Below are 22,884 nucleotides of genomic sequence, written 5' to 3' on the forward strand. Positions count from 1 at the left end.
CCTGTTTAGTTTCAGAGACTTGTGTTTATAAATGCAAATATAAGCTGATTACTTTTATTAAACTCTTCAGGTGTAGGGCAGTGGGTTACTTATGCAGACCAGTTCAATACAAATTTCTGAATAATATTCTCTGTGGAGAGAAGGTATAGAAAGCCAAGCGATAGTGCATTCATTCATTTTTGTTTGTGCTAATAAGCACTGTGCTGCATGCTAAGGATACAGTGATCAGGTAGATCGACTGGGTCCCTGCTTTCATGTGGCCAGTGTTAGATGGGAAGAGTGCAGTGTTATAAACAGGATCCTGCAGTCAATGAGAAGAGGTTAGCATATGGAATTGGAGATAGGTGGGGTACTCACTTGCAAGGCCTATAGGGAATGTGAGAGTTTTAAAGATTTTATAATGGTAGTGGGAAGTCACAGAAATTTTAAAGCAGGTAAGTTTCATGATCAAAATGTCCATTTTAAAAAGATGTGTAGTTGCAGTGTGGTGATTGGGTGAGTTAAAGAGTAGGTGTGGGTGAACAGGTATAGGGTAATCAATGTAATGCAATAGTGGTTCTCTGTGGCAGAATTTAGCACCCTACATTGAGGCAGGAGCAAATAGGACTTCAAAAATAGATGTGGGGGATGTTCAAAATATTCAGTTACTCTTTCTAGAAAAGCAGCATTAAAACAGATAAAGAAACAATTGCTTGAGCCTCTTTGAGGGGGAATTCTGCCATGGGTGTAGTCTTGTGTGTTTGAAGTGATCCTGGGGTGGTGTGCAGTCCATTTGCTAAAAGCTAACACAAAATAGTAGGAGAAACGTTCCTTTCAGAAACTGTTTTGTGTCATCTGTAAGCACCTTCTTTTCTGGTTACAGGCCACTCCCAAGGTTTAATTTATAATTCCATTTTATCTCCTTATATCTATAGTTATAAGCTTTTAGAAAGGGATTGTAACACTTCCCTGATGGTCCACTAGAAAGACTCCACGCTTCCAATGCAGGGGGTGTGGGTCCCATCCCCAGTCAGGGAACTAAGATCCCACATGCCCAAAGGCATGGCCCCCTCCAAAAAAACACCCAAAACGAAATACCAAAATTACCTTAGTTCCAACCGTCAACATGCAGAGAAAACCCAGCCTTACTTTATATGTCACATTTTCATCGCTTACATGGACAAGTGGAAAACTAGTGATTGAAACACAGAAATTTATTTCATGAAGCTTTTTATTAAAAATAGGTTTTATATTGCATACATGTTTACAGATAACTATTTTAAGAGAACCTCAGGCATACAAATGTGGGCTCTGGCTTGCTTCACTGAGTGAAGATAAAAAATCTTGATCTGCCTGAGGGTAGTCATTTAGGACAGCAGCTAACATGCCATCTTAAGTTATCCTTTCAAGTGATATTTTTAAGTCTTGCTCTCATTTCACTGTGGCTGAGCATCTGTACCATGGAAAGTGTTTTCCTGTAATTCAAGAAAATATTCACAATATGCTATAAGAAAAGGTTCCTATGATAATAATGCATCACATGTTTCACCTGTGGCAGTTCTTCAGAAAGAAAAACTTCCTAAGATAAAGATAAAACTTCCTACTGGAACTCAAAGTTACTTTACCAGGAAGAATCAAGAGTAGAAAGGGAAATGTTTTAAGGCTGGGCTTCTTAGATTCTAAGAGGAAATTTAACAAGAACTAAGAAGAGGGAAGGAGCTTGATAAAACTTGCTTGAAAGAAAATGTTTTCCTGTAGTAACTTTACTGATATTTGTTTAAGTTCTCCTGAGTCACTTGACTGTTACGAGGTGGAGTTTCCATTATATGCACCTTTAATGAAAGAGGAGCTACTGTCCCCATGCTGTGATCCTTCGGTGCTAGGACTTTAGGACCCAAGGCATACCTTCTCTTAGTATCAGCGATATTTACTGTGAGGTTGGCCTTTGTTTAGAATTCTTTCATTCAGATTGGTGTTATGACACAGTGGTCTATAATAACTATCTATGGAAAACATACTGGCTTTTAAAAAATACTGTAAAATGAACATAACTCAAAATGAAGTTTACTTATACTTACAACAAACCAAACAAAAGCAGCAACCATAGAATTACAGGGTCACATTTTAATTCCTGAATTTTACAGGTCAGCATTAATATCACCACATGTATACAAATGGTGTAAAACAAGTACAGTGGTATTTTTAATACAAAATAAACATCTGTTTTATGGAAAAACTATACTTCATATCTACACAACAGCCCATCCTCCAAACAATAGCCAAAATTAAAATTAACTACAAAATCTCCAACAGGGGAAACTGCTTCAGTTTAAGCTATTCCAGGAAAAATGGACCCATAACACATTACAAAGGTGATCTGAAGACTGTAGCTGGAATTACTAATTTTAGTCTTTTTTTTCCCCCCCAATGTATTATAGTTTGGGGGATGTTTTTCTCACTTCAGCATGATCTCAGATCACAGATGAGCAAACTAACATTAAAATATTTAGTTAACTTGCTGTTCTAAAAATAAAACCTCTTAACTGTTTGCCTCAGTTTATTATTTTAAACTTATTTTCGTACATGGAATGTGCTTTTATTCTTAAAAAAAAAAAAAAAAAAAAAAAAAGCAGCTTTCATATTACACCCTTGTTTCTGGAAAAGCTTCAGGTGCTGCATACTGACTGACACTGAAGTAACTTCTTGGACCAAAATGGCCTATAGATATTAAATGCCACTTAATTCAGCACTGTTCTTTGTATGTTAGTCTTTATAAATTACACCTTAAAACGTGCCTGCAGCTCTTCAGAGAAACCTTTACTAACGAAGTAGAAAGTGACTTTAAAGCATCTTCCACAAGATTGTACTGGTAGGCAGTTGAAAACGTTCTGTTCAATATACTCCCGTTTCTAGAGAAAAATCACTTTGGAATACTACTGTACTGATTCTTGGCATCTGTTATCTCTAAAAGTGCTGATTTTAAAGTTACAGTAACAAAACTGTCCATTTTAATCCAGCTTGTTTTCATCAAAATACACACTGAAATTTCCTGATGGAGAAAACTCAACATGTGCTGTAACACAGGGTGTATTTCCCTCCAACTACCAATAAGGCTGAATTTGTTAGATCTTCAAAGAAATGGTCCCAACAGCTTAACTTCATTTTTTAATGATAGTTGAATGTTTTCCATAAAAGTCAGAGGCAACTGATTAAAGAACAACATGGCCAGCACCATTATACAAGTAATGTTATTGGGTTTGCAACTGAAGTTTTATAATTGTTTCTAGATCAGAAACCCCCATGGAGCAACCCTGCATTAATGATACCTTACCAACTTTATCCCTTCCCTAAACCATCCCCAAACCTGAGAGTTTCCTTGCTGAGAAGCTACCTCCCAGGTTACTAACTTTTTTTTTTTTTGACATCCTGAAGGGCAAGTCTCTTAATTACTAGCAAGCGATCAAGTTCCTGGGAAGCCTGTTTTTGTTTTTTTACAGAACTAAACTCTCCTAGCTGATATACTGAGTGTCTTTTTCTATTCCTTGTATACTTATAAGTTCAAGTGAGAAAGCTTTCTGATTCAGATTTTCAGCTCATTGAACAGTTGCAGCATTTTTGTTCAACCACATGTTGAGGGGCCCCAGTAAATATTTTATGAGCCAAGACGAGGTCTTTTCCTGGGAGATGTTTCTTCCTCTTCCTCTTCCTCTTCATCATCTGGATAATCCACTAAACCAACCAAACTTCCCTAGTGAAGAATAAAAAAAAATTTTAACATGTAACTAAAAATCATTTTTCTAAACTAATCACATTATTATACTTGAAACATTATTTCTGAGTTTGATAAAGGAACTGCTTGATATTATGACTACTTAGTAAGCACAATTGGTGGCATTCTTAAATTACCCTCAACTTTTTTACTTGGCTCAGGATAATCCAGCAAAATTTCACTGTGGAAAATAACTTATCTCCAAATAGCAGGACTCACAAAGAATCATGACATTTGGAGCTGGAAAGACCTTGGAAGTAAACTAGTTCACTTCTCTAATCTTAAACTAGAGAGGATAGCCAGCCAGTGACAAGGAGTCTCCTTTTAGTCTGTTCCTCATGTATGTATTTCATCACTTAGTACACATCGTTGTTTTTGTTCTGCTTTTGAAAAATACTTAAAAATGGCTGACATAATAAACACATGAAATGGTTTCTAAAAACTAATGACTAAAAAATTGAGGGCTAGCTCTAACTAAAAGAAAAGGATGTGGTATTTTAGGCGTTGGACCCTTCATGAGTAATGGACCCCTTTGAAAATTCTATTAAAGCTCTGGATACTTTACCCAGAAAATTATATGTCCTCAGGTATGCATTAATATGAGCCAATCCCATGAAATTTATATACTACATCTAGTTCAAACCCTTAAGATCTCTATAGGATAAGCTAATACAACAGAAATAAAGTCGTATTTCAAACCTAAGTAGCTTTATACCTAAAGAATCCAGGCATCTGGCATTAACACTTTACCAGAATATAACTGAAGCACTGCAGTATTAATCAACAAAGGGCTCTGAGCAGCTAGAAACAGTTATCAGAAAGTCTGTGAACAAGATAAAACTTACACAGTGAGCATCTTTCTGCTTCTCAGCTTGATAACACACACATCTTAATTTGGATAAGCAAGAAGCAGTATGGCTAAATTTAACTTATAAAGCCCTTGGTACAGTGCTTGGTACGTAGTTACTATTTGCTAATTGATATTAGCTACTATTACCATAATCATCATTTGTTATTTGGTTTCTAGCTAAACAAGTTGGACGAGTGGAGTTAAGAGGTAGAAGACATAATTACAGTACAAAAGGCACCAGTCTGATAGTCACAGGAATGACAGCAAAGGAAAGTTTTAATTCTGCTTTTAATCCTATATATCACAAGGTACACACATTTCAGTTCCAAAAGGTTAACAATTAAAAATAATTTTTGGCATAAGATCAATAAATATTTTGTCTGAAACACTCAGCTACACAATTTTTTAATTTTATCTCTATTATCTATACATATACACACCATAAACTCATTGTACATTTAAAAATCATGTTTAGCATAAAGAATAAAGATACAAAATAAATATTGGAAGTAAAAGGAACTATAAATCCACAGATGCATACTGTGAAGAATTTGATAGGTTCCAGACTTTTCATATACAACTATAAATGTTGTTTTTGAATAAATACCAGCTTTCAATGTTAGTACACAAAGTTCTATATCATTCTTTTAAATTCTAGTATTCCATGGAACGGATACGTCACCAAAGTTAAATTCCTTGTTGGATTGCTTTCCCAGGGATTATACTCTCTTTAAAATTTTTTATTTCTGACAATATATCAACAAAGACCAAAAAGGAAATGAGAAAACAGCAGATGAAAGATGTCAAGGCATTTTTGCAAAAGAAATCAGAGGCAAAACAACTCATTTTTAATGGAGAACAAAGTCAAGAAAGAAGTATTTCAGGAGAATATAGAAATGAGAAGGAAGCAAACTGATTCATCTTAACCCCAGAAAAGAGTAGAAAGAAAGAGTACTAAAATACTAGGGAAATCAGGGAAGATAAAGATAGTTAATGGTGGAGTCAGTGAAACAGACAACTGAGTCCTCAATTCTACAATTCATTCCCCTACTGCATGCCCACCCCCACCATGAGATCTCCCACCAGGAGATTCCAGCTCACCAACCAATAACAACCATAAGGAAGAAGAGCCAGAAATGTTCTGCATTTCAGGACTTCAGACACAGTGAAGGGCAGGTAGGGTAAGGTGCCAGGGTGAAAAGGGACAAATTCTTTTACATATACATGTTTTAAATGAAATCAGAATGTTTTCTAATACCATATACAAAAATAAACTTGAAATGGATTAAAGACCTAAAGTCACTCAGTCATGTCCGACTCTTTGTGACCCCATGGACTATAGCCCACCAGGCTCCTCCATCCATGGGATCCTCTAGGCAAGAATACTGGAGCGGGTTGCCATTTCCTTCTCCAGGGGATCTTCCTGACCCAGGGATTGAACCCAGGTCTCCCATAATGCAGGCAGACGCTTTAACCTCTGATCCACCAGGGAAGCAAAGACCTAAATGTAAGGCCAAATACTATAAACTTCTAGATAAAAACAAAGGCAGAATACTCTATGACATTATTTTTTTGGATCAGTTTCCTAAAACAAAGCAAAAATAGACAAATGGGACCTAATTAAACTTAAAAGCTTTTGCAAAGCAAAGATGAAAAGACAACTTATTGAATGGGAGGAAATATTTGTAAATGATATGTACGACCAGTAAGGGGTTAAAATCCAAAATTAATAAACTGTTCAAGGCAACATTAAAAAAAAAAAAAACCCTATTAAAAATTGGGCAGAAGATCTAAATAGACACTTCTCCAAAGAAGACATACAGATGGCCAACAGGCACATGAAAAGATGCTCAATGTTGTTAATTATTAGAGAAATGCAAATCGAAACTATAATGAGGTATTACCTCCTCTGGTCAGAATGGCCATCATCAAAAAAACGTCTACACATAATAAATGCTAGAGAGGGCGTGGAGAAAAAGGAACCCGCTTACGGTATTGGTGGTAATGTAAATTGGTGCAGCCACTATGGAGAACAGTACGGAGGGGTTCCTTAAAAAACCAGAGTTACCATATGATACAGTAATCTCACTCCTGGGCATATATTCTGACAAATTGCACCCCAATGTTCAGAGCAGTACAATTTACAATAGGCAAGACATGGAAGCAACCTAAGTATCCATCAATGGATGAATGGATAAAAAAGATAAAGTGGTATATTAATCAGCTATAAAAAAGAATGAAATAATGCCATTTGCAGCAACATGGATAGACCTAGAGATTGTCATATGCAATGAAATCAGAAAAACAAACATGGTATTGCTTATACATGGAATCTAGAAAGAACGATACAAATGAACTTGTTTACAAAACAGAAACAGACTCACAGACATAGAAAATTATGATCACCAAAGGGGAAAGGGAGGAGGGAGAGGATAAATTAGAGGAGTTTGGGATTAACATGTACACAGTACTATATGTAAAACAGATAACAAACAAGGACCTACTGTATAGCACAGGGAGTATATTCAATATCTTGTAATAACTTATAATGGAAAACAATCTAAAAAAGAACTTATCTATCTCTGAATCAATTTTCTGGACACCTGAGAAACAATGATGGTGAAATGGTTAAAGGACCATTGGTGATAAAGAATTTGCCTTCACTTAAAAATGTGGTCAGTTTATTGAAAAAAGGTTGAGAGCCAATATAACTACTGCTTTACTCTGTGAGCTCCTATCTTGCTCAGTATCAAATTTTTGTGATAGTCTTGAGTGACTGAACAATTAAATTTGTTTTCTAAGAACAATTACTATTTTTCTACCTGTTCCCCCTAAAAATGTAGATCAAATGTATTTGGCAATCTGCTATTAGTGTCATAAGGCTAAAATAAGCATTTGTGCTTGCACTTGATTTTGCTTGTTCATAAATAAAAAATTATCTGGAAGGATAATAAACTGAAAACTCAGGGAGACAACCCAAAGAATAGAACCATTAAAAAAATGAGTAAATGGAGAGAAAAATTATAAGATAAATTAACAAGGCACAATATGCAAACAAAAAGCTATAGTGAAAGAATATAAAGTGTCCCAAAACTAAAGGTCATGACTTTTAACTGAGAAAGCCCAAAGTATTTCATTTTTTAAGTTTCAGAATACAGGGATAAAACCCCAAATGCTTCCAAGAAAGACAAATTAAATTCACACACGAAGAATTAGGAATAAGAATGTCTCTGGATTTCTTGGCAGCAATAACTTCAAATTTTTGGAAGAAAATTACTTCTAATTTGGTTCCTTCTATATTCAGTTAAACTGTCAATCAAGTATGGGGATACAATAATGACATCTTCCTACATGCCAGGTCTTATACTTTTATCTCTCATGGAATCCTTTTCTCAGGAAACAGAGAGGGTACGCTCCAATAAATGAAATGGAAAATCAAGAAAGAGAACAGAGACTTGAGATCCAGGAAACAGTCAATGTAAGAAAAAAAGAAAGGCAAAGTAAGTATTAGGGTGATGGCAGAGGCAGCCTTAAGACAACAGCTGTGCAGCAAGTCTAGATAGCAACCAATTCAGGCTGGGACAAGATGGGAGTCTTCAAGAGAGACATCTCCAAGGAAGAGACTATGTGGAAACTAACTTGAGAGGTACTGAAAGAATGAGTAAGAGGCACATAACTGTTGCAACGAATGAAAAAATGGTGGCAATTATTTAAAAAAGTTACAAAGCAAAATACACTATAGAAAAGAGCAGGAAAAAAATTAATAAAAATATTTACATTGTTATAGCTATAAGATTATCAAATATTGTTTTAACCAAAAATTGTGATACAGAGAATAATAAGGGTGAGGATGTGGTAAGGAGTGGTAAAATAATATGGCAGTATTAGCACACTGTTTAGAAATAAAAGAAACAGGTATTAATAGAAGATATCCAAGCTTTCTCTGTGGAGAGGAAAAGAGGACTGTTTTTTCCTCAATAATTTTAATACTATTTGCCTTTTAAAAGCAAGTACATGTATTACTTTGACTTAAAGAAAAAAAGCTAGTATATATTGAGTTGTGCCAAATAGTGTTCTAAGCTCTTTACATCTATTAAATAATTTAATCTTCACTACAAACTGATAAAGGAGGTACTGATTTATTCCTCTTTAAAATGAGAAAACTAAAGCCTGGAGAGATTTAACAGATAAAAAGAGGCAGAGTCAAGATCTGAATCCAAACAATATAATATTCTTAATATAGTGTCACAATAATACACTAAATTGTCCTATCAAAAAAATGAAAACTTAAAAGTTCTTATTCCCTAACATAAACTGTGTTTTACAAAACAGAAGAATCCCATTGAAAATGCGATTTCTGTGACATTTAGTCAAGAACCCACCTTGCTACAAATACTTAAGATTCTACATTTTTGTAAAAAAAAAAAAAAAAACAAAAAAACTCAGACTTGTATTTTGTGTTTAAAACGAGCTTGACTTCAGTTAGGTTTTTGACTATGGCCTTCTCTTGTCCTTCTACCCTTATACTAAAGTTGTCCTATATTTATATGCCTTTTTATTTTTAAGCCACTCCTTTTTGGGGAAAAGTATATTTTTACATATAATGATAACATAAAGGAAATAAAAACATTTTATATACAATTTAAACTATTTTACATAAAAAAGGTAACCATTGGGAAATACATTTGCTCTGTGAATGACAAAAAGGTTATTAATAATATTCTTAAAGACTCACTCACTAAAATAACAAACCAATTTAAAAAAGGCAAGACTATGAAGAGACAATTAACAAGAGCAAATCAAAAAGGCTAATATTCAACTTTACTGGTAACAAAAGACACAACTGGGGAATGATATATATATTAATACTGTTTCTGCTACTGAATAATAAATATTAAAAATCATTAAAATAACACTGCCAAAGTGGCAGTGAGCCAAGCATACTCATACAATGCTTATGGTAACTAACTGGTATAGTCTTTCTGGAGAGGAATTTGACAATATGTTCAAAAACATTTTTACTCATTTATCCAAGAAAATAATTTAAAATGCAATAGCAGCAGTAGTCAGTGAAATACCGGAATCGACTTATGTCCTCCCAAGTACTGGTGGGGGGAGGGGATGCTTACAAATACTATGATACAGCTAAATAAAATGAAATTCTAGTCATCAACAATGTTTTAATAACATAGAAAAATTTTTATAACAAATAAAAGCAGGATACAAAACTGTGTGTATTTATACAAAGACCACAACTGTGTCAGATAAACCCACACACCTAAAGAACAGTCAGATGTTAACAGTCATTTTCTTATGACAATGTGTTCAACTTTTTTTCTTCTTTGAAATTATTTTTATTCCAATTTTTCTTCAGGTAACATGAAATAATTTTAAAGATGAAAACAGCAAAGTTTGTTTGTGTGTAGAGCAGTTTCACATACCTTGGTGGCTGTTACGGATGTGGCCAAGTTTGTAGTTTTGGAAGAGGATCCATTAGAACTTGCTGGTGGTGTCTGAGCCACTACAGATTTGCTGTTTGTACTGTTTGCTCCATTAGCAGCACTGGTGGAGTGGGAGAAAGTAAATTTGAAGCCACCAGAAGATGTCCTTTTTGGAAGGTTTTCCTTATCTTCACTTTCCTTTGCTAAAGCAAACATAAATATTTGAATCTTTGTTGGTAAATATTGCTAAGTCAAAGCATCTGAAAAGAACAATAACTTTTGTTTTTTTGTAAGAACTAAGTGGGCAGAGCATGATGAGTACAGTGATACGTCTTCATTAGCTGTCATCTTAGAAATCCCAGGGTTAGAAAAGACCTTAAGAATCAGGTAACTGATTAACCACCCTACCCTGGAATTCTCCACTGCTCTAACTAGGACCCTCCCAAGGTCTCACTTGCTGTCTTTTTTTTAATTGTCTCTCTAAATCGTCCACTCACTTAATCTATACTTCCATACTCATGAAAACCTAATAATCTCTCTCACAAGTCAAAAATGCCTAAAGAAAATGATTATGATCATGCTTATTTATTTTCTGAATATTCCAGGTTCCTTTATCTGTTTCCTTTATGACAAGGGTGTCTACTATCTTTTAACATCTGGCTGCTACTATTTTTATATATGATTCTTATGCAGTACTTCAGGTACTGCCTCACTGCCTCTTTTGACAATAGTTAGGGCAGTGGGTGTAATGAGTAAAAAAAGAATTTGGCTACCAAAAGGTACCTGTTTCTTAGGACATTTTCACAGGTTATTTGCTCCCCCAGGCTGAAGTAAACAGAACTTAGCAGTGAGTAGAAAATGAGTGAGGCTGGTAAGAAGAGTTTCAAGGAAAATGTAGTAAGAAATTAATGAAACACTAACTCATGAGAAATGCCTTAAGAAAAATCTAACATTCAAAATCACCAACTTACTAAAGCCTAGGAAGTGCTTTTGCCCTTCAAGATATAACTTTTTTGAAACATTTAAATGATATATGCAGTATGGTACTATCTAATAGTGGTAATTTCTCAAGTCATAGAATTAAAACTGATTGCTTCTTTTGAAAAACACTAGTAAGATCTTAGTTTTACAGACAAGTTAAGCATATTTGAAAGACAGGAAATTTTACTATTACTTTCCCTCTCGACATTTTATCTTTATGAAAGTTTTACTAACAATTAAAAAATTTCAAAGAGCAAAGTACTTCTCTCTTTAAGCTTAGTTTCCTCAGCTGTAAATGACAGAGTGCACTGGAAAGTTTCTTTGGATCTCTATGATCTCTATCATTATTGGAGACTTCAGTATAAACATAAAGCCGTAACTGTTCACAGAAGGCAAAGTATAAACAGACAATGCAATTTCTAAATAGCAAATGAAGAGCATCACAAAAGAGCAGGTTTCAAGAAAAATATTTTAAACATGAGAAATGTTTTGAAAAATCAGATTTAAAAAAAGCGATAATTTTATTTAAAAGGTTTTTATTTAGCATGCCTTTCATGCTTTATAAACTGTGATCACAACCTCACAAGCAACTATATAATTGCTATACTAAATAAGAGAATGAGCTAATCAAAAATTCAACACTTTAATACCTTTTTTAGTCTCCATGAATTTTTCATAACTATCTGGAAAATCATCTTCTGCCTTAGATTTTTCCACTGGTGCAACAACTGTTTTTCCTTCCTCCTCATCATCTTCATTAAACCACATTTCTTCATCCTCTTCCAACGCCTTTGCATCTCTGCGAAATCTGTTACTACGTAATATAGATGGTACACTGTAAGAAATATATCACAAGTATTGAGTAACGACTTAAAATTCCTGACCAGTTTAAATGAGAATAAATACGTATAACCAAGAGGAAATGAAATAATTTTAACTGAGTATAACTTATAATCAGTTGTGAAAGAATATGTAACCAGAGAACACTCCAAGGATATTTGTACACTAACCTAAAATTTTATCTTGAGTTAAGATTTGGAGCAGTAATTTTTTATATAAAGGATTCAGGGCAGGGAGAACAGCCTACCCTCCTATACAACCCTGTATTTTCTAATGATAGGAAATTCCTGGGTAAATTTCATATGTAAGATCAAACTACATATGGCTTTGGACATAATTTTATAGGTTATAAATGTAATATACTTAAAAAATACCTGTTCAGTTTCTGATTTTGTCTGTCTTTTTCTTGCTCATATTTAGTCTTCAATCCTTTGAATGTCTGAACATATTCAATCGATTCAAGTGCTTTGTAAAAGTTTTCAACTATATGTGCAGTTAGAGACTTGATATCTTCCTGTATAAGCACAAAATTTATATTTCAAATATAATACAATACTTGCTAGAAGAAAAACTTAAAAAAATTTCTTTTATAGTTCCAAAGCTGATTGAAAAAAAGGTTTTTCAAATCACCTTCCAAAAATAAATGTCCTAGTTTCTTTATACATGAGCCAGGACTCCAAAGAAAACTTGGGAAAAAAAGAAGCAATTCCCTGAAGCCCTTCTGGGAGACTATATAGAACATTTGAAACATAAATGTATTTACTTTATATCACCTATTTATTTTTTGCATTTACATAATAGTACTTTACAACTTAAAATAAGCACTTTCACATACAATTTCACTTGACTCTCATAACAATTCTATGAAATAGGCTTTATTATCCCTATTTTACAGAAAGGGAAAATTGAGCCTATGAGAGACTAGATGGCCTGATCAAGAGTGCACACCTAGTTAGAAAGCAGATTTTGAAATTATATTTTCAAAAAACACTGAAAAATATTATTTAATGACTCCTTGCTTAACTATCAAAGCAAGGTAAGTCTTACTAAAAAATAAACAGATTCCTCCAACTATATCACATACACATATCTGATAAAACAACTTGACTTCCTCCTGTGTATTTCCAGTTCTCTAGACCAACAGTAATAAATTCTAAATTCTTAATGATTTTAAGCGATCAATGCAGATGCCATGGTGAAAAGCAGGCTCATTATTAAAAACAGGTTGTGATCCAGGACTAAAGTATACATGCGGTTTCTTTAAAAATAAACCATAATCTGACTTTAAGTCTTTCAACTAGTTCCCCTGAATATCTGAATCAAAAAATATATTGCAGGAAAAAAAGCTAAGTCTTGGGATTCAAAGTGTATTTATCAACCACTCAAAATTATTTTCAGAAAAACAAATTCAATCATAGGAATAGGGATGGCATTATGAACCCTACACTTCATTTGATCTGTATCTCAACAAAAATTTTAAAGGAAAAAATATAAAAATTAATCTCTAATTCACAGAACAGTGCGCTGTGAACCTGGGTTCAGAAAGTTGGTGAGCTAATTAACTATTTTCCCTTTTTTCTAAGGCTAGTACTTCTATCTTCTTCATCCTTTTTGCAAATTATACTCATAGCAAATGACTACTCTAAGTCTGCCAAATAATGTTGACTTGAGAATAGTGTGACATCAGTTCAAATTTGACTTGCAAGAAAAAAGTAATTTCTAGCTTTGATTTTCTTTTTTCAAGTTCTTTCTGATCATGTGGCCATGTCCGCCAGTGGAATCATTTCAGTGTGTGGGACAGGGTAAATTTACTGTACCAGTTCTTCAGTTTTCATCTTATCTCTGCTATTCACATAGAGCTTTCTCTACATCTTTTATGACAATTCTTTTGTTGCCCGAGACTGAGCTGCACCGTTATCTTCAAGCCCTGACTGTGCTCCTAAACAAATGAATGCATTTGAATAGGTCAGCTAATCACTTGGGTGTCTCAAGCCCTCATTAATAAAATAAGGCAGTTGGAATAGTTCACCTAACAGTCTCTTCAACTTAAAATTCCATCATAACATCCTACTTTTTATGCATCTTATATTAATGTCTACCAAGGGAATTATTTTCAACTTTTCTATTTATTTTTATCACTACCCTTACAATAGATCACAGATATCATATGAATGGCATGCCAGAGTGAAACATCCACATATGCTAAACATCCCGAGCCATTTAGCCGCACCCCCCCAAAAAAAAAGGAACTGAGAAGAATATAGAGTAAACATGATTTAAAATACTATGATGAATTTCATAATATAAAATATTAACATCACTAAACATATATTTTTACTAAGAATCTTTTAATATAAACTTACCACTCTTATAAATTCAAATAACTCAATAACAGCTGAATTCAATAGATTGTACCGAGTTCCATTATCCAGAAGAGCATTTACAACTGGCTCAAAAAGATTTCCCTTCGTGATGTAACGATTGTAAAATTCATCTTTAAGGCCAATTATTCGCCTCATAAAACGGAGAGCACCTAATTAAAAAAAATACAGGGAATAAGTGGATAATCTAATGTTAATTATTGTACAGGTATTTCTACATAAAGAAATGTATATGTTCATCTGAAGTAAAAAGCAAAACTGCATTAAAAATAATTGGGTTTTGAGAAAAATAGAATTAAGACCACTCAAAACTTGTAAAACTTACGTAGGGAGCTAACAAAATGCCAACTGGTAGGCAGAGAGCTACAAGGCAGAGAGATTAGAAAATACACAAAACCTACACAATACAAATGCTGGCACTATTTAGAGCAGAGCTGGTGGACATGAGACAATATAGTGAAGGCAGCTTAGAATCAGCAGGGCTGTCATTAGGAAGGGGACAAGAATGGTGCAACCTGCCAAGAGCCAAGACTTCCTTAACTCTTTGTGGGATAGGGGGGAGAAGGGAGTCAGGGAAGCTTTGGAAGTAGGTGCTTCTTTTAAATTTTCTGAAAATACAGCCAAAGGTGCTCCTGTTACCTGTATACAGGAGAGCTAAGGAGTTGCTTTACTTTTCTGGTGAAGGCTATTCCAGTTTTCTTTGCCTTGGGAAAATCATCTGTGAATCAACACTACCTCTAGATTATAATAAGCTGTTTAATCTTTGGTAAACTGTACTATGGCAGATCAGACTGTATTTGTAAAAGAGTGACAGAGTAGTAAATAAGCAGTATAATTTGGCTTTTCACATTTTAGAATATTGAAATGAAAATTTCCCTTTAACTAGTCTTTTCCCTGGTTAAATAAAGCTAAACAAATTTAGCAATATTACTAAAACTTTGATGAAACACAATTGATTTCAATCCCTTATTTTTATGTTTGTTTATCTTTTAACTTATAACCTCTCTCCTAGGTAGCTTAATTTATTCTATAGATACCACTAAAGCCACATCCTTTAAAACACAAAGCTTCTGATTTTCTAAGTGAGTCTCATTACAAACCCTCGTTCACAGATGGAAGTTACTAAAAGAAGAAGTTGTGTCTATCGAAAGAGGTTCTAAATATTATCTGAAAATAAAACAGAAATAGGCCACATAAGGTATGAATGCGTGATCACTGTAACACTTAAAACAGGTGTGGACAGAAGTGCTAGACTTAAAACATCACCTCTTTTTTATAGAAGGGTAAGAACTAGTTTATTCGGGATTAAAAAGACTGAAGTACTGGCAAATACCTGAGGAAACAGGCAATTTCATATGTTGCTGGTGAATGAACATGCACACAAAGCTATTAAAACAGCATGTTTATAATAACTGAAATCTTAATGCAATATAAACATTTAAATACTGGATATTCATTCAAATATGATATATCCATTTAAATAGGACCAATAAGCAGTCATTTCAGAAAGGACTATTTATAGAAAGCCATACAGGAAAATCTAGCATGAGAACATCAATTCTTTCAAAATATAAAGGTTTAATGTAACTCTAATCAGGATGAAATGGATAAAGTTATTTTTAAGTTGCTGTGGAAGAACAAATGTCTAAGAACCAAGAAAATTATGAAAAAGAAAACAGAAGAGGTGCTAGGCAGATATTAAACTTTATACCAGAGATACTATAATGACAAAATAAACATTCTCATTCATTTTATCTTGTGAAATAAAAGGACAGATGATTCAGACATAAGACAAATGTATACAGTAACATTATGTATCAAAAGTATTTTAATTCAGTACGGAAAATATAGTTTATTTAATAAGGTGTTAGTACAATTGGTCATCCATCCAGAGAAAAGCTAGGGGAATTCCCTAGTGGTTTAGTGCTTAAGACTCCATACTCCTGGGCTTCCCTGGTGGCTCAGATGGTAAAGGATCTGCCTTCAAGGCAGGAGACATGGGTTCGATCCCTGGATTGGAGAGATTTCCTAGAGAAGGAAATGGCAACTCATTCCGGTATTTTTGCCTGGAAAATCCCATGAATAGAGAAGCCTGGTGGACTACCATCCAGGGGTTGCAAAGAGTTGGACACAACTGAGCACATGTGCAGGAGACTCTGATTTGATCCCTGATGGGGAAGATTCCATGTGCCCTGGAGCAACTAAGCCTGTGTGCCACAACTATGGAGCCTGTGCTCCAGAGCCCTGGAACTGAAACTTCTGAGCCCATATGTCACAACTACTGTAGTCTGCGGGTCCTAGAGCCCACGTTCCACAATAAGAGAAGCCATTGCAATGAGAAGCCTGAACAAGGCAACTAGAGAGTAGCTGCCACTCCCTGCAATTAGAGAAAAGCCCCTGCAACAGTGAAGACCCAGCACAGCCAAAAAAAAAAAAAATCAAATTATTAAAAAACAAAATAAAACTCCACACTCCCAATACAGGGGACTATCCCTGCCTGGCCAGGGAACTAAGATCCCACATACTAAAGAGGCGTGGCAAAAAAAAAAAGAAAAAAACAAACATATTAGAAGAAAATCAAGGAGTATATTTGTATAAACTTAGGACATAGAAGTGGAGAAGGCAATGGCACCCCACTCCAGTACTTTTGCCTGGAAAATCCCATGGATGGAGGAGCCTGGAAGGCTGCAGTCCATGGGGTCACTGAGGGTCGGACACGACTGAGCAACTTCACTTTCACTTTTCACTCTCATGCATTGGAGAAGGAAATGGCAACCCACTCCAGTGTTCTTGCCTGGAGAATCCCAGGGACGGGGGAGCCTGGTGGGCTGCCGTCTATGGGGTCGCACAGAGTTGGACACGACTGAAGTGACTTAGCAGCAGCACCAGTAGCAGGACATAGAAGACTTTAAGCAAGACAAAAAAACCCATACAGACATATTTGTCATCATAAAGAATTTTATAGCAATTATATGGAAAACAATGCCACAAGTCAAGGTAAAGACAAATGAGACGGGACATTTTGTTCCCCAAAATGTGATAAATTGCCAATATCTCTAATATATAAGAGCTCTAAGAAAAAGATAATAGGCAATTCAGAGCAGATAAAATACAAAAACACTAAAATGTGAAAAGATGGTATCAAGGAAAATACAAATTAAGACACAGAATACATTTTCCATCATCAGCTGGATAACATTTAAAAAAGCAGTCACATTGAGTGCTGTTCAATGAATGCATTTTTCACGTCAGGTGCCTCAACCTTTTGAGAAAGTAATCTGGAGGCTATTATGTTAAATTAAAATTGAAGAAGGATATATTAAAAATATAGTAACTTTTGCCCTGGCAATACCAATACTGGGGATCTACACTATGGAAATAAACCAGTAAAGATTTATGTACTAGGCTAATTACTACATTATTATTTGGAATGGCAAAATACCCAAACAATTTTGTAATCCATGTAGCGGAGAATGGTAGACTAAGTTGTGGAAGAGCCACTTTATGAACTGTTACTCAGCTATGTTTAGGAAAAATATTAGTTCATGCCATATCCAATGTCTCTGCTTTTCAATATGCTATCTGTTGCTGCTAAGTCACTTCAGTCGTGTCCGACTCTGTGCGACCCCCAATGGCAGCTCACCAGGCTCCCCTGTCCCTGGGATTCTCCAGACAAGAACACTGGAGTGGGTTGCCATTTCCTTCTCCAATGCATGAAAGTGAAAAGTGAAAGTGAAGTCGCTTAGTCGTGTCCGACCCTTAGCATGGACTGCAGCCTACCAGGCTCCTCCATCCATGGGATTTTCCAGGCAAGAGTACTGGAGTGGGGTGCCATTGCCTTCTCCAAATATGCTATCTAGGTTGGTCGTAACTTTTCTTCCAAGGAATAAGCGTCTTTTAATTTCATGGCTGCAGTCACCATCTGCAGTGATTTTGGAGCCCCCCAAAAATAAAGTCTGACACTGTTTCCACCGTTTCCCCATCTATTTCCCATGAAGTGATGGGACCAGATGCCATGATCTTCGTTTTCTGAATGTTGAGCTTTAAGGACGTGAGTCTGAGTGAACTCCAGGAGTTGGTGATGGACAGGGAGGCCTGGTGTGCTGCGATTCGTGGGGTCGCAAAGATCCAGACACAACTGAGCGACTGAACTGAACTGATATCCAGTGAGCTAGAGTAACATGAAGGGGCTGAGATGTGTGTTAGCATGATCATGTTTCTATAAAAATAAAACATGAAAACCTATACATGTGTGAATGTTTATGTAAATTTGCACAGGTATGGAAAAAGGAATGGTAAAGAAGTAGTGCAGGCAGTTAACACTGGCTTTATTAAGGCCTTAAAAATTAAGGTTGTAGTAGGGAGATTAACCTCTTCTCTATACATTAAATGTTTACATTTTAACTATGATTTTCATGTTTAACTATGATTTTCATGCTCAGAAAAAAATCCACAAAGCTCTTATTTTGAAAGAGGAGGTTTCTTTACCTCTATCTGCAGGTGAAATTATGAGAAAGAAAAGAAGGAGTGTACCAAAAATCCACATTTGAGCAAACATCAGCATTAAAGTTTGATTTTTATTGGTCCAAAAGGTCTACTTAAGGGCTACCCATAACTTAATTTTACAAGTTTAAAAAACCTGAGTTACACAAATACATATCAAGGCCCATATCTCAAAAATAAGAGTCACTACTAAATGACAGTTTGATGAAACAGATGTAAAAGATGGCAGGAGAGGTTCTGTTAGTGACATCATTGCACATGGTATTATATCACAACTGAATCTAAATGTGAGCAATATGTAGGTGGGAGAAGCACTATGACCTATTCCTCTTGTCCTTTAAATAAAAGACTATTAAATAAATATTAAATAAAACTATTAAAAATGTTGTTCCATAAGACATTTTACAAGAATGTTCATTAAAACTGTTACTTACACAAGGCCAGAAAAGTGTGCTTTGAATTCATCAAGACCAAGACTCTTCTTAGCAAGTCCTTGTTCATAATATAGTTTTTTATGTGATACGTGTGATGTTCCACACAAAATGTGAGTAGTTCTAAAATTAAGGCAAGCAGCTGTGCTGTTTGATAATTATCTGCAAAGAAAATCATTCTATGAAAATACACACTGCAACACATCTAGACAAAGAGAATACTAAGTATAAATCCTTTATTTTAGAAGAAAAGTAAAACTGTTTTCTCCTAATTTTTGTATCAATTAAAGAAGGTCCAGATTTTTATTCTTTCATTAGGTAGACTCTCCAGAAGTATTAGTAGTTTTACCTACCAAATACTTTCTAAGGCTCTAATATAAAATACTTAAGTATGTTACATAATAATCTACAAACATGATAATAAGACCTTCATTGCATTGAGATTTTCTTAGTAATGACTTTGTAATATGTGCTATCATTATTAACATTAATGGGTCTATAAAAGGATCTACCCCATAGTAAAGAGGAAATATCTTAAACTTTTTGCCTAAAGTGGTGCAACACAAATTTCTCAAGAAAAATTAATATGCTTTCTTTAAAGACATCTTTAAGAAAAGGACATTTCTGGCGGTTTGAATATCAAGTGGAAAATATTATATCAAGATTTTAAGACAATAATCTTTTTAACATCAAATCATGATATCAATGAAAGGCCTACTAAAATATTCCAGTTTTTTCTTCCTCAAGAGTCTTTTGTTTACATACTCATGGAATGATTTACAATTGCTTCTAGAATATCAAGACTGAATATATAGATAATTATCCATACCTACTATAAATATTTTAAGCAAGAAAACATTAAGCTGTGAAGAAATTATGGAATCAAAGCCTTAGAGAATAGGAAAAAAAACTGACATCATCTAGTCCAACTATTTTATTTTTCACATAAATATTTTGTGGAACATCACATGATATTATCAGGAAGAAATTTCAGCATTCTTTTTAATAAAAGAATGACCATCAAGTACAGAAAATACAATTCTGATACTCAAAGATCTTTTCTACTATAAATCTAAAAAGAGTTTTACCTGCTCCAGACTAATTAGTATAACAGCCAATACCACAGCCAATATTTGAACTAGTTTCTTACCATTAAAAACAATTCTCTTGGGAGGGAGGAGGGTTCAGGATGGGGAACACATGTATACCTGTGGCGGATTCATTTTGATATTTGGCAAAACTAATACAATTATGTAAAGTTTAAAAATAAAAAAAAATAAAAAAAACAATTCTCTTTAATTTCTCAATTCCCAAATTTTATTTACAAAAGATTTTTCAACAAATTAAATGTCTTATTTTCACTTTCCCAAATTAGGATGTGAAATCACTCACTATGTATCTAATAATTCAATCTCTGAATTGCTTCCTTATTTGAAACTGGCTTCCCTAGAACTCTGATGAGCCTTGTAGAAAAGACAGGATGCTTAGGTACACACAGCATATTTTCCATATTACCAGGTCAATACCTGATACATATGTTCCAAGTAGAAATAACAGTGCTTATACTCAGATTCATGAGACATCTATGTATGAAAGACTGTTATGAAGACTACTTCCTAACTGATTTGCCTTAGTTTATTTATTTAAAAAATAAGAAGGAACTAATCCTCAACTCAATCTTCTAAAAAAAAAAAAAATGCAGGGCATAAGCTCTAAATTTACAGGAAAAAAAACCAACAAAGTTTCAAATGGATTTTCCATCTTTGATATTAGAGTTGAATTTTTTTTCTTTTAAAAACCTAGTTTTGGATTTTTTGGGTGAAAACAAACCTTTCCTAGTTTTCTGTAAGTACATTATATTCTGAATAGGAAAAAACTTACAATTTGCATTAGTTCGTAAAATAAGAATTTATACTTACCAGGGCAAATCGTGCTGCTTTTGTTAGATCCAACTACATTATCTAATAAAAAAAATTAAAATCAGTGACTTTAGTAATAATACCTCACACTTCCTTAGCACTTTACAACATACAAAGCACATCTTTGATCATAACCCCATTTTACCAGCAAAATAACCATTAAGAATTAGGAGCTTCAGTCAAATATTATACCTCTATCTGCAATTTTTTTAGAGGCTTGGGTGCAGATGAACAATTATTAAAAGATGGTATCAAATATTCTGATAAGATAACACAGATTTTAACAGTCACTTATGCTTTGAATTAAAACAAATTAAGAATACTAAAAGTTTCGATTCCTAGGTTCACATCTTAGAGCATATTTATGTAAGGAAACATAATAATGTATACCAGAGCATTGTCTGTAACAACAGAAAGCTAGAAATAAGTTACTGTGAAAAATAACACCACATTATACATGTCACAGTAATATAAAAAACAGGGGTGAAAAACTCCAAATTTAGCATTTCTTGAAGGATGGGGATGGGGTAAAATGAGCATGCATAAGAAACTATGTATAATTTATTTTTTAAAAACTGAAAAAGCACAAGTCAGTACTGACAAAGCAATGGGAAATATATATCTGTGATGCTATTATCTAAATATTTCTGTATGCTGGAAACGTTTTACTTAAAAATGAAAGCTAAAAATGCATTTAATTTATATAAATGGAAACTTTCTGAAAGAAAACATGTGACATGCTTTTTTTATCCATTCAATTTTATATTTTGGAGAACTAATCAGTTGACAGATCAAAATTCAATTATTTTGACCGCTAATTAGTACTCCACCGTACAAATATACTACATTTTCATTTCCTACAGTGAACAATGCAAGGACATTCTTATATCTGTCATGCATATGCATAAATGCTTCCTAAGATATAAATTAAAAAATGGAGCTGATAGTATTATCTAGGGTATACAATTTTTATTAGTTTAACAAACATTTTAATTGACTTCCTCTTAACTGATTTAACAGATAGACCATCATTTTCTGAGCTTATGCCCCCCAACATTTCTCACTTCACCAGTTGAGCTGTATACTTCTCCAAGAGTCAGTTCTTTAGCTAGTTATATTTGGCACATGACCACATAATTTAAATACTGCAGATTAATTAAATGTCACAGAACTGTAATACCTATGGCTAAGTTAAATACAGCAGAACTCAACTTAGTTGCACAAAATTATGAATACTTAAACACTTAAAGGTAAAGTACTTAAAACCACAGCAGAATTCTACACTCAGATTGCTTAAAAAATATGTTTCGGTTTTTACTCCACTTTAATAAACTGAAACCAGAAATCATAGCTGATAAATTATGGTGCTGTTTATGTAAGAATGCAATATGGAAATACAATTAAAAAAAAGAAAGTGAAAGTGACAATGTTAGTTGCTCAGTCGTGTCTAACTCTTTGCAACCCCATGGACTGTAGCCTGCCAGGCTCCTCTGTCCACAGAATTCTCCAAGCAAGAATACTGGAATAGGTAGCCACTCCTTTCTCCAGGGGATCTTCCCAACCTAGGGACTGAACCCAGTTCTCCTGCATTGCAGGCAGATTCTTTACTGTCTGAGCCACCACAATTAAAGAAAACCCATATACAAAAAAAAACTTTCCTGGTAAAGTTTTACCAGGTAAATGGTAAAGAATCTGCCTGCAATACAGGAGCCCAGAGTTCGATCCCTGGGTTGGGAAGTTCCTCTGGAGAAGGGAATGGCAATCCACTCCAGTATTCTTGCCTGGAGAAT

At 34.3% G+C, this 22,884-nt stretch overlaps 1 protein-coding gene across 2 annotated transcripts in view; it reads right to left on the minus strand.

The window, feature by feature from the left end:
* Window positions 1–2,083: 2,083 nt before the first annotated feature.
* PPP4R3B (protein phosphatase 4 regulatory subunit 3B) overlaps window positions 2,084–22,884 on the minus strand; it is a 52,572-nt gene continuing 31,771 nt past the window's right edge. The window contains exons 10-16 of one of the 2 annotated variants that reach the window (XM_061432409.1): window positions 21,095–21,136; window positions 19,179–19,337; window positions 14,224–14,393; window positions 12,235–12,374; window positions 11,671–11,834; window positions 10,040–10,242; window positions 2,084–3,727 (exon numbers count right to left, since the gene is read on the minus strand). In XM_061432409.1, coding sequence (XP_061288393.1) covers window positions 3,632–3,727; window positions 10,040–10,242; window positions 11,671–11,834; window positions 12,235–12,374; window positions 14,224–14,393; window positions 19,179–19,337; window positions 21,095–21,136 — 974 coding nt within the window. In that variant the 3' untranslated portion in view covers window positions 2,084–3,631. Of the gene's footprint in view, window positions 3,728–10,039; window positions 10,243–11,670; window positions 11,856–12,234; window positions 12,375–14,223; window positions 14,394–19,178; window positions 19,338–21,094; window positions 21,137–22,884 lie in introns of both variants that reach the window. The other variant, XM_061432408.1, reaches the window with a different exon arrangement.

This window comes from Bos javanicus, chromosome 11, assembly GCF_032452875.1.
Source record: "Bos javanicus breed banteng chromosome 11, ARS-OSU_banteng_1.0, whole genome shotgun sequence".
In the NCBI taxonomy this organism is placed as follows: Eukaryota; Metazoa; Chordata; class Mammalia; order Artiodactyla; family Bovidae; genus Bos; species Bos javanicus.